The sequence below is a fragment of the Lissotriton vulgaris genome, chromosome 7 (assembly GCF_964263255.1).
Source record: "Lissotriton vulgaris chromosome 7, aLisVul1.2, whole genome shotgun sequence".
NCBI lineage: Eukaryota > Metazoa > Chordata > Amphibia > Caudata > Salamandridae > Lissotriton > Lissotriton vulgaris.
This window is the reverse complement of record NC_141695.1, coordinates 223,494,766-223,507,444: the sequence shown is the minus strand read 5'-3', so window position 1 is coordinate 223,507,444 and position 12,679 is coordinate 223,494,766. Positions and strand designations below refer to the sequence as shown.

The 12,679-nt window shown below is 50.2% G+C and overlaps 1 protein-coding gene and 1 pseudogene across 1 annotated transcript in view; one reads left to right on the top strand and one right to left on the bottom strand.

Moving 5' to 3' along the window:
- The window catches only part of LOC147701257 (IgGFc-binding protein-like), a 388,685-nt gene that overhangs the window by 144,873 nt on the left and 231,133 nt on the right, over positions 1–12,679 (bottom strand). Inside the window, exon 19 of the mRNA XM_086930000.1 lies at positions 11,826–12,396. Within this exon, the coding sequence (XP_086786126.1) occupies positions 11,826–12,396 (571 nt within the window). The remainder of the gene's footprint in view (positions 1–11,825; positions 12,397–12,679) is intronic.
- LOC147701258 (5S ribosomal RNA) lies at positions 8,653–8,771 on the top strand (annotated as a pseudogene).

Genomic DNA, 12,679 nt, shown 5'->3' with positions numbered 1-12,679 from the left:
GGCAGGACTGCCTCACGTTGTTAGGACTGGGACGGGGAGGACCCATGAGGGGGTAATGAACTATGCTGCATGAATGCGCAGTCCACAAGAGATTTTTTATTTGTTCAAACTAGCCTAGTCTTAATACTTGTTTTATGCTGTTCATTGCGGGGTTTTTTTTGTTTGGAGGGGAGTGCTTTGTAATTTGCTGAAAGGCGGGTTTCACATGTATGTTTAATCAGCCAGTTTAGCTCACAGCCATATTTACTCTTTCCTTTGGTTCCACTTAGAGGAGCCATCTGGAAATGTAGCTCGCTAGTGTTTGTAAAACCCAATATATAAACAAGGTTGCTCGTACATATAATGCACTCTGCTGCGTGTAAGCGCAACCAACAGATTTTTTTATGTGCTCATACTATTGAAGTCCTAATACTTGTTTCATGCTGTTCATTGCGGAAGGCTTTGTCTGGAGGGAAAAATGCTGGGTAATTACCTGAAAGGGGTGTTACAAATGAAGTTTAAATTGGCCTAAAGCCATTTTTACTCTTTCCTTTCTTTCCACATAGAGCACCCCATCTTGAATGTGAGCGCTCTAGTGTTTGGAAAACCGACTAGGCAAGCAGGGTTATTCACACATATAATGGTCTCAGAGGCACGGGCTCACAACCAGCAGGATATGTCCTTTTGTGTTATGTATGGCTCTCATAGGTAACTTCTTTGTATTGTTTTTGCTATGACATAACAACTGTTGATGAAAAAAAAACTGGTTACCAGCTGTTGAGATGTTATAAATACCTTCCAAGTCAGGCTGACAGGGCTCTCGGGTAACCTGCCAGCAGAGCCCTGTTTGTCTGCTGTGACTGAAAGCAGAAAGCACAGCTGCAGGAAGGGGGCTAAAGAAGGGGATGGCGGTGGGAATAAGTCAAGGATGGCAAGTAAGTTTTCTTTTTAACACCTAGGGACAGCAATACATAACAGAGGCCATTATATTTATAGCTATCCCATTACTCCTCTGTCACCACATGGCAGTTGAACGCAGTGGCAGATGAATTTGGGGAACGTACAAACAATACAATTATAGATGGGTAAAAAATTAATATAGGGGTTGGGTGAAGAAGAGGGTCTAATATTCTCTTTCAAAATGTTTCTCCAATTTTCTTTCTCAGGAGCACTAATTCATCGTCAGCCAATATATGGGCAAATTGTGGTGAGGCATTAGCTAATGCAGTCTCACCATTCCTGTTGCAGTTTTGTAATTTCACAATACTAGTAGATTTTAATGTCCATATGATGATCCTGCCTGTGAGTCAGCTAGCACATTGCCAGAGGCAATGACAGAGCTAAATCTTCAACAAAGGTGTGGGGCCCCACTTGGCCCAGTGAGTTGGCCAAACACTTTATCCATTTTTTTCTAATTGCTCCAACCTAATAGTGGACAATCCACAAACAGCTGGCATGGTCTGATGACTAGTTGGTGCAAATGTCATCGTTTCTTGAGGAGATACTAAGCCAGCGACTTTAGTGCGTTCATGGCATAACATCACAGAAAGTAATTTGTTAAAGGCCTGGGACCCCTCCTGGATCAGCCTTAATGGGAATTTAGAGTCTAATGTTTTGACTTTCAATATATCCTTTTTCCAGGCTCTATGGGCAAACTGTCATCAATGGATTGCCTTCCTGTCCCTGTTCCCGGCAAAGAGAGGCTGCACTGAAGACTGGAACTTCTGATCCTAGCAAAGAGAGGACTGTGCTTGTAGTGACCTGCTTAAGGAAACGTGGTCCCGAGCCCCATATAAAAGTGGTGACTTGGCTGATTTGCAGTTACAGCTACAGGGTCACAAAAGTTTACAAAGAAGCCTGACCGCTGTTCACCACTGCAGAGCAGGCTGGAATACTGAGTCTCAACACTTGAAAGTCACATGTAAATGTAAATGTAGTGTATTTTGTAAAGCGCACAGCTGCCCCAACGGGGCGTCCCAGCGCTGTATAACGGTGTGGAACCCTTCCTGGCTCTCTCTGTGAGATGCCCCTCCTGGGCACCCGCAAGGTGAAGCCAGGCATCCCAGTGTTGTAGGGGCCATTGTGGAGATTAAGCAAGATATTGCCCAGAGTTGCAGCGTGGGACCCATGATTAGAGTAGGCGCTAAGGCGAGAATTATTAAGTCTGCAGACATTGAGCCCAAGACCCTGCTGCGTCAGGACTTGAACCCTGGTCCCGGGCCCGATCTCTGCTTCAGAATCTACCGCTCTAACCAGTGAGCCACACTTCTCAACATCCGAGTCTGCTGGATTTGGGAGAATTGTCAGAGTGTAGTTTGGTCACACAAGATGTAAACTAACCTCAGTTAAAGGGAATCGCTGGTTTCATAGTCTCTGGAGACCAGTAGACCAGTGCTAACTGGTTTTTGGCTGGACTTTAAGTCAGCTCAAGGAATAATGACCCCTGTGGCCACTGTCAACACATCCTGGTCGTGGACTTGGGGGTGGCCCAAGAAAGACCGTCATCACCAGATAAGTATCCTCAGCATCCTCAGAATCCTGCATCTCTTGCATCAGGACCACCCATTGATGTCCATGGCAGTTCACTCATAGAGCCTGGAAATGGACTGGAGACTGCTTTGGTTGTAAGGTAGCTGTCCCGCCAAGCTTCATTGGCCACTATGACATGCTCCCTGCGGGAGTTGGTCACTTAAAGTGGGACAGCGTTGTCTTGTGCAACTTTACAAACGTTTTCAAATGTTCCAAATAACAGCGGTACTTGCCAATGCCTATTAGCTAATTGAATAAAATGTAAATGTAAATGTAGATGTACTTGTATAGCGCACGACTACCCAGAGGCATCTCAGCGCTTGTACGAAGACCGCTGAGGAACCCTTCCTGGTCTTTCCCTGTGAAGTGCCCACTCCTGGGCACCCCCAAGGTAAAGCCAGGCATCCTAGCATTGTTGGGGCCGTTGTGGAGATTAAGCAAGCTGTTGCCCAGAGTTGCAGAGTGGGACCCATGATTAGAATAGGCACTGAGGCAAGAATTAACAGGTCCAAGGAAATTGAGCCCAAGACCCGCGAAGGCGGGAATTGAACCCTTGTCCCGGGCCACTCTAACCATTGAGCCACACTTCTTCACTTCTCTAATAAAAAGCAGCAATTTATTAATTGCTAAATAATTTATTTCTCCAGAAACCCCCACTGGATTTTGTTTGTTTGCGTATCTAAAAATGAAGAAAAGTAGGGAGCTATTTTCATAAATTGGTGTTCAAAATTCTTTGCAAGTATTCCTTTGACAAAGTCTGACTGCTTGAAGCCACAACTATTCAGGGTTGCGCTAAGGTTTTGCAAACAAGCCTGACTGTACCCAAGACAGGGCTGTGAGTGTATTACACTGTGAGATCATATAACTACACCACATTATAAACCTCTTTTCTCACAGCATTAAATTCACACCATTTCTTGAAATTTGACTTACACAATTGTGCTTAATGTATGGCTACAGGAGACTAGTTTCTATAGCAAACATCTCACTGAGATATATTATCTTCCCAGACTTGCTGGCATGTCCTCACAGCAAGGTTTGGCGTAGGATGCACTGCAAACGACATTTTGCGACATATACATAACTTTTTGCAATGTTCCATAATGTTTTCAAATTTCCTAAAAATGACATGTTCCTGATTATGCAGCATCTTCTATGGGAACCTTTGGAGGTGGAAGTATGGTGTTCAGAACCTGCCTTAGGCAGTAAAACTGCTACCATAACTCTGGCTAAAGAGGTCATCCAGCTATGGCTACAGGATTTGACATGCTGGCCAGAGAAAGCTGGAGAACATCGGGTTGCGCCACACACATGGAAACCTCTTGGTCGCCACAGCATCTACACTCATGACAGGGATCAGCTGATTAGTCCAGTCATGTGCCAGCTGACAAGAGGGACTTAGGTCCTGCACAGGTACCAAAGACAGTTCAATAATTGCATCCCTGGGACTGTGACCACCAAGGATTCTTCCTGCCTTGCTAGCTACAAACAGAACTTATCTGATCAAGAGAAGTGATAAGAATTAATTCCTGGGACCCCCCCCCCATCCATCCCAGTATTAGGATGAACAATACGGATTATGCACAGCAATATCTAAAGCTGAAACTGACATCTGATCCACATACGGGAAGCAGCGTTAAGATAAGGTAGTCATGTGCTTTAAAATTTGAGGGAGTGCAACACAATTTATTCTGTTGCTATCTTTGTGCCATTCATTGAAACTTACTCTGTTATCTACTTACATATCCATTTTGTGGGGTATTTTGTTGGGTTGCCACATCGTGTCAACTGAGTCAGATCCTCTGCATAACACGTGATAACATTTTAGGCAGGTAAAGTCTGCACATTTGTTCACATTTCTTGGGCATCTGGACCAAATTGGTTTAGATCATATTGTAGTAAATCATTAAGCACGTGTCACAAGTATTATTGAATATATATGGGGACCTGTTGTTCTGTAAATAAGGTGTCATATGTAAATGTATCGAAAACCAAAATAATAGATCCCTATTTGTGCAAACCCAAATAATGGAAATCTGTTTTGTATAAAAAACTATTTAATACAAGTACAATTTAGGAGAAAATAATAGAAAACTCCAATAAGTTAAAAAATAATATCAATTGGCTGAAAATAGTTAAAAGAAAAAAAATGGCACCCTACAGCAAATTGAGATAAGAAAAATGAAGGGCCTCATTTATGAAAAGTGTTGCGTGGGTGCGACGGAGCCCCCACCCTGCTAATATTTACCTGATGCAGGTATAATGTAGCGCAGGGGTTTACAAAGTGACGCATATGCCTAGATGTGTCACTTTATAAACATGGCGCAGTGTGGCACATTTGTCACAAAATACTGGAGTAAGGCCCCCATAAATAAGGCGGTTAGTTTTTTTTTTTAAATGTAGTAAAAAAAACTAGGGTGAATGCTGGAGGAAGACAGGGCAGAAAAAGAGTTAAAAAGAGAATGAGGGCATAGAAGGTGGAAATCACAAAAACTGGAAAAGAGAGTGAAGCTATAGGAATGGGGGAAGCAAACTAAGTTCAAAAGTTGGTGAAGGATGGAGGGCGAATGGTGCATTTCCAAAAACAAAATAATGTGAGATAGAGGAAGTGACAAGGAATGTGGAAATAAACCGTGGAAAAATGTAATGGACGTTTGCGGTGTAACCCAGTGATGTGGGATGGGAAATGGGGAGAAAGGAAAGACTGTGCATGCGAATCTTGCAGAAAAACAATAGATAAACACTGTTTTTAAGATCAATGCCCTTATTGTTAACAGAAGCCTGCAAAAGTCAATCTGGATAAAATATACAGGATGATTTGGTTTCTACCAAATGACAAATGCAATTCATCTTGAAATGATCGATTCAAAAGTTTAGAAATTGTAATCTTTGGACACAATTTCTACCTGCAAGTTTAATGAATATCAGCCCATTATGATCAAATGTTAGAGCATGGTTATAACGTATATTTCTTAATAAATTATTTGACTGAAAAGAAAAAAAATAGCTTTACAGACCCACACTACTGATAGGTGGGGCTGAGTTAGAACCTAGGGCCAGATGTACGACCCTTTTTAGCAGTCGCAAACGGAAAATCGGGGCATTTGCTACTGCTAAAAAAAGGTTGTGGTGCGTACAAAACCTATTTTGTGTGTCAGTAACCAATAACCAACTCGCAAAATAGGGTTTGCAAGTCACTTTTAGGAAGGGGCTTGCCAATGGCGTCCCTTCCTGATAGCGAGTCGCACTGGTATGTACGATTGTTTTGTGACCGTAAATGCGGTCACAAAACAATTGCAGTTACCACCTACTTCAATTATGTGGTAAGCCAATGGCAGATGGAAAGGGGTCCCCAGGGGACCCCTTCACTTTTGTGTTGAGCTGCAAAAATATTCTTTAAGACCACGCAGTGGTCCCACGCACCACTGCCTACTCTTAAAAAAATAAACAGAAACTTCTCATTTTTCTTTTTTAAATGCATCCCATTTTCCTTTAAGGAAAACGGGCTGCATTTAAACACAAACTGCTTTATTCAAAAAGCAGTCACAGACATGGTAGTCTGCTGCTCCAAGCAGGCACCATCCCTTTGAGTGCCTGCCATTCCCAATGGGTCGCAAATTGCTACCTCCCACACGAATATCGATGAGGCAGGTCATTTGTGACCTCATTGGGAATCGCTAAATGTGTTTGAGACACATTAACACATTCCGTTTTGCAAGCCGCATAAAATCGCAATTTGTAACCCGCAAAATGGAATACTCGCACACCTGGCCCCTAAATTACCTCCTCGTTAGTCTTCCACGCCACATGACTTACATAGTGAGCTTCAGCTCCACGACAGAACCCTCCAAAGTAAAAAAAGCCTCCCACCCCCTCCCAACATGGCCGACCAGTCACACCTGACCTCTATCAGAGGCGGGCCGGCCCAACCAACAGCCTGTTTTTTTTGTTCTGCGCGATTCTCTCCAGAGGCGCTGTACAGGTAAGATGGGCCTGCGTTAGCTGGTCCATGGGTTTTGGGGTTGAGGATCCTGCTTTAGCGGTCCCTCGTGCCTGGAACTTAAATCCCCCCCCCTCTTCCTTCCCCCGGTCCTGTGGGGCCGGTTAGGTGCTGCTATAGCGTGCCAGGGGTTTACGGGGGGGGGCGGCCGGGGATGTGGGGTGTTTGTGCATTCCTGTGTCTCCCCCGGTCGTTACTGAAGGGCCCTTGCCCGTATGTGGGCTTTAGGGTCCGGTGCTGGGGGTTCTCCTGTGTGTATGCTGGGGCCCCGGTTGCTTTTGAAACGCCTGGCGTGGGTCCTTGGGACTCGCGCTGTCACGCCCCTGTCTGCCGCGTTGGTGCGGCGCGTTTCCTTTTTGCACGTTGGCTCGGTGTGCGCATCGCATGTGTGTGGCCCCGGGTTCTTTCCCTGGTTTCACTACCTTTGCTGACATCTCCGAGTGTCCCTGTTCACGGTGATTGCCTGCGCATGCATTCTCGAGCCTCGCCTGGCAGGGCTGCTTATGCGGCGGTTCTTGCACTGCGCCATGCCGAGGTTGTGTGCCTCGGAGTTATGAGGGCTCTTGCTGGGGAGTCTTGGCTTCTTCAGTAATGCGGCTCCTATCTACTGACAGCGGGGGCGGGCTCGGTCCTACCTCGTTTGTCTGCGGGTCCTCGGGGGCTCTGCTGACCGGGTCCGGGTGTTCTTTTCTGCGGTCTGGGCCTCGGTTCGCGGCGCTGGTCGCTGCCGCCTCCGAACGGGATTTTCTTTGGCTTCCCTAGGACCCGCGGCTGGTTGCCGCACTGGGGTTGGCTCCGGGCGCCTCCCGCCTCTTGTGGGCGGGGTTTTGTTTCCGCCAGGTGCGGCCTGTGTATGCCTTCGTCGGCCACGGCTGAGGAGTGCACTAGCAGGCGGGAGGTCGCTGCATGCCCACGGAGCTGTGCAGACGCCCATAGGGTCCAGGGGTTCGCCTCCCGGTGTGTGAAGGAATTAACGTCTCCAGACATTTATTCATCCTCCGACCACCACAGCTCTTAGAAGACGTCCTCGGGCAGCTCTGCTAATGCGCGGCTAGGTTCCCCTGCTGACGCGGCTGTTGGTTTCATGCCTTTTCACTGCAGCCACAGTTTTGATGTGCGCTCCAGGGGCGCGATCAGTTCTTGCGCGAACAGGCGTGGGTTCGGATCCCACTTCTGAGTTCCGTTCCAGCGTCCTGGGGGCCCGTGTTTCCTCCGGTGGGGAGGTGTGCTGTGTAGTCGGAACTTGGCACACCCTGAGCCGTCAGGATGGCCGTGTGTTCTATGGTGCCGGACTCAAGTGAGTTTGTTCTTCTCTGATGCGGAGCCTTCTGGTCCCCTCATGGTGGCGTGGGTCCTGGTCCCTCTTCTATCGCCGTTGGCAGGGTCTCCCTTTTCCTGCGCTGTCCCTACTGGATGCCCTTGCGCGGCAGGTTGCCCTGCCCCGTCCTCGCCTCGCCCTCGATGGCCCCGCTCCGTCGGAGGTGGTGGGGGGGGTGGATTGTGTGTTTCACGCCTGTCTAGGTTGGCTTCCGTTCCCTCCTCCGGCGGCGGTGGTTGTTCCCGGGGTTTCTCTGGGTGCGTTCTCTACGCATGTCTCCGGACTCCCTTCCTCTGCTTGCGTCCGTTGTGATGGGCGTTGTGGGGGTATGGTACGTCGCCTTTCCCACTCTGGATGCGGCTACGGCCGCTGTGGGGCCGCGATGCTGGCTCAGACGTCTGGTCTGGCTGCGTCCATGTCGACGGTGGTGGCCAGGGGTGCTTTGCTCTGGTGGTTTCAGAGTTTTCTGCGGGTGGCCTATTTTGGCTGTCTCCTGTCCTTTCGTTGGGGGCCCGCTCCCCTGGGCTCGGCCTACCTTGGGTCTCCTCGTCCGTCTGTGGGTGAGGGCGTCCCGCCCTTGCATGGGTGGGGTCCTGCGGCCATTCCACCCTGATAGCATGGTGTCGGTCTTCACGAGGTGCGTTCATGTTTGGTTTCCGGGCCCGAGCTTCGGCTTTTCCCGGTCTCGTCCTGGTGCTGCCGCTCCCTTTTCGCCACTAGATCCTGGCTTTCGGCTGTCTCCCTCCGGGGGGTTCCCTGTGGGGGGGTGTCTCCCCCGTTTCGTCCCGGCTTGGGACGTGTCTGTCTCGGGTCTTGGGTTTTTCGGTACTGCAGCCATGCCACCCTGAAAGCACCTGTTCTCATCTGATCTCAGAAGTTAAGCAGGGTCGGGCCTGGTTTGTACCTGGATGGGAGAGCGCCTGGGAATACCTAGTGCTGTAGGCATGCTGGCCGGTGTGCAGGTCTTGCTGGTCATGCGGGCCTTCCTCGGGGTCCCGCCTTCTCGGGGGGTTCGGACATCTGCTCCTTCCTTTGTCTGCTCTGGCAGGTTTCTGGGATGTTTTCGGCCAATGTATCCCGCCATTCCGCGCTTTTGTGTTCGGTTTGGCTTTCGGCGGCTTTGCTGCTTTTTCTGGTCTCCTTCATTCCGTGTACCAGGGGTTGGTCTGAGTGGCCGGATGTTTTTTTCCGGTTCTGCGATTGGTGATTTCCACTCTCAGTTACGGGTGCTTCCGTTGGGCTTGCCTTCTGGCCCATGGGTGTGGGCTGTGCGCACCCCTCCCTCGGCTCCCTGCTCTATGTGCGGTGGTCCCTTCTGTGCCCGTCTCGGGCCTGTCCTCCTTCGGGGGTCGTGTGCCGGGGCCCGGTCCTCCCCTCTGCTTCGTTCGGTGTGGGGTTGCCTGGTTGGTGTGACCTGCGGCCGTCCCTCCCTGTTAGCACCTGGTCTCGTCTGCTCTCGGAAGTTATGCAGGGTCGGGCCTGGTTACTACCTGCGTGGGGTCTCGCCTCCCCGGGGGTCTTGCCTCCTTGGTCTCCCCGTCCTGGGTGGTCACGTCCGTTGCCTCCTCGGCTGGGGAGGGGCGGCCTTGGGCGCTGGGTCGATTCCGGGATTCGCCTGCCGGCTCACTGCTCCTCGATCTGTCGGGTGTTGTGGCAGTCCTCCTGGCCTGCCGTCAATTTTGTTCCTTCTCTACGGGGTCGCCATGTCTTGGTCTGGACCGACAACCAGGTTGTGAGGAGCTTTGTCAACCATCTGGGGGGGTGCGGGGTTCGCTCCCTTTGGTTTCTGACTCAGGAGTTGTTGTCTTGGGCGGTGTCGTCGGTCCTGTCTCTTCAGGCTGTCTACCTCCCGGGGTCCGACGGTGTGGAGGCGGATCGACTGATTCGGATTCGTTGCCTTGTCTCTCCCTGACCCCGGTGGTATTTCGGCGCCTGGTGTCTCACTTCGGTCTGCCTCTGGTGGATCTGTTGGCGGACGGGGACTCGGCCCTCCTACCCGGGTTCGGCTCTCTCCCCCCGGTTCTGGGGGTGTGGCGTGTGGATGCTCTGTCATTCGCCTGGCCATCCGATCTGCTGTACGTATTTCCCCCGTTCCCCCTGATTCCCCGGGTCCTCTGCTAGATTCGCTTGGACGGAGCCAGGGTGCTTCTGGTGGTTCCCGGCTGGGTCCGCCGCCCCTGGTGCCCTCTCCTTTGCGGGCTGGCGGTTCAGGCCTACTGGCCAATCCCGGATCTGCCCTTTCCGTTGAAGGGCCCCCCGCTCCCGGAGTCGGTGTTGCACCGGCTCCATCTGCAGGCCTGGCTCTTGGGCGGGTGACGCTGCTTGCTCGAGGTTGTTCTTCTGGGTTTGTGGAATTGCTGCAAGGCTCCCGCAGGTCTTCCACCTTATCTTCCTATGCCCGGCACTGGGCTTCTTTCTCGCGTTGGTGCGGTCTGCTGGGTGCTGACCCCGCCTCCGTGGATCCCTTGCGGGTCTTGGATTTCCTGGCTGAGGGGTTTTCCTTGGGCTTGGCCCCTTCTTCCCTGAGGGCCCAGTGGGCGGCCTTGCGGGCCTTCCGTAGTCCGGATTTCGACGGGCTGGATTCCCTGGTGGCTCGTTTGCTTCGGAGTTGTTTTCTCCGTCGCCCTCGGACGCTCTGCCTGTCTCCCCCTTGGGATCTCCCTCTCGTTCTACGAGCACTTCAGGGTCCTCCCTTTGAACCCCTGGCCTTGGTGGCTTTGCGGTTCCTCACCTTTAAGGTGGTTTTCCTGGTGGCAGTGGTGTCTGCTGGGCGAATGGGCGAGCTGGGGTCGTTCCTCCGCTCCCCTCCCTTCTTGCGGGTTTTGCCGGGAAGGTTGCTTCTCCGTCATGAACCCCGTTTCCTTCCCTAGGTTCCTTCCCTGGTGAACCGGGCTCGGGAGGTGTCTTTTCCTTCTTTCCCTCCCGACACGGATCCTTCCTTGTCCTTGCCGGATGTCCGGCGTGCAGTTTTCGTTTATCTTGAGCGCACGTCTTCCCTTTCCCGGTGTGATAGCCTGTTCGTGCCTTTCGGTCCAGTTCATTTGTGCCACAAACCCTCTCTTTCCACCTTGAGTCGCTGGCTTAAACAGGCTATCATCCATTCCTATGCTTCACTGGGTTCGGTGGTACCGGCGGGGGTCCAGGGTCGTTCCACTAGGTGTGTGTCTGTGTCCTGGGCCGCCTTCAAGGGTGTCTCCACTGAGGAGTTTTGTCGGGCGGCGACGTGGTCGTCCCCCCACAGGTTCATGGAACACTATCGCGTTGTCTTGGGTGGTTCTGTCCCTGGGGACTTCGCTAGGGCCATTCTGTGTGCGGGAGCTGTGGCTCCTTGATGGCCTTTTCTTTATGTCTTGAATCAGGTTTGCTGTATTTCCTGTTTTCTTTGCATTGTACTGAATAGACCTTGTGTTGGTTTATCTGCATCACCGTGTGGTGTTGTTCTTATGGTGGTCAATGAAGCCTTTTTGGCTTGGGTATTTGCTCACTATGTAAGTCATGTGGCGAGGAAGACTAACGAGGAGGTAATGCCCCGGCTACTTACCGGTAATCTTCATTACTCCGAGTATAGTCTTCCTCGCCACATGAATTCCCTCCCCCCCTTCCTGTCTGGCTATCGGCTTCATTGTTTGCTTGGTAGTTCAGGCTGTTGGTTGGGCCGGCCCGCCTCTTATAGAGGTCAGGTGTGACTGGTCCGCCATGTTGGGAGGGGGTGGGAGGCTTTTTTTACTTTGGAGGGTTCTGTCGTGGAGCTGAAGCTCACTATGTAAGTCATGTGGCGAGGAAGACTATACTCGGAGTAATGAAGATTACCGGTAAGTAACCGGGGCAGTACTGGACTATAGTTCATAGGGACATTATTATTACTTAGCTGTGTTGCACTGTGTAACACTTTTTCATGTCCTGTTTTTCAAGATTAACACACAGATACTGCAATATTTACTGGTTTTCCCTATATATGTCTTTACTCTGCAGACACGGGAAACAGAAAAATATACTTACGACAGAATGTTCCCGTTCTCCAGGACTCCATCTGGCCACCTGCTTCTTGGCAGGCAGCGACATAACTTTCCAAGGTCTGGCAGAAGGTTGCTTGCCGCCCTGAATAAAAGCAAGAGTCATAGACACAGTCTTCAAAGTAACCCTCAGGGTCCACTTTACTGTGGCAGTTCCGGAATGGGCCATCTTTCTTTACCAGGAGTCCACAGTCGGTCCCACTTGACCTTTGGCTGTCCTTCATGTCCTCTAGGTTTGGACAGGTTGGTGGTGGAGCACCCACTTTACAACCTGGTATATCTCTAGTTTTCCAGCTGTCTCCAAAGGCAGTAGAGGTTGTTGCTTTTTCTCCATTTTTGAGGGTTAGATCATTGGTCTTGTCCCCATCGAAGTCTCCACAGAGGCCAGCGACAAACCCTGCGTATGTTCTTGGAAGCTTCATGGTGATTCGGCTTTGACAGTCGAAGGTCAATGTTATTCCATCGTCCGTTTTCACAACCACATTGGAGCCCGCCTTATACATGCTCACTTTGTAATCATCGGTGTGGTAAGGTAAGTTAATTCGCTGTGAATTCAGCTGTGAATGATAAATAATAGAGAATATAATAATTTATGAAAACCTTCCAAACCCAGTCCCTGCTCTCCACCACAGAATTATCATAGCTAAAAACACAGGCTCTGGGTAATTTAACGAAGGAAAATGGATTTTCACCCAAAACTAGATTACTATGCATTTAAATGCAGATGGATTTTAAAAAACAGATGGTAGAGGATCAGAATAAAATCACAATAAAATAAATGTATTCATAGTCAAATGAGACACATATTAACAAATACAACCCACTTGATCTGGCATTTGT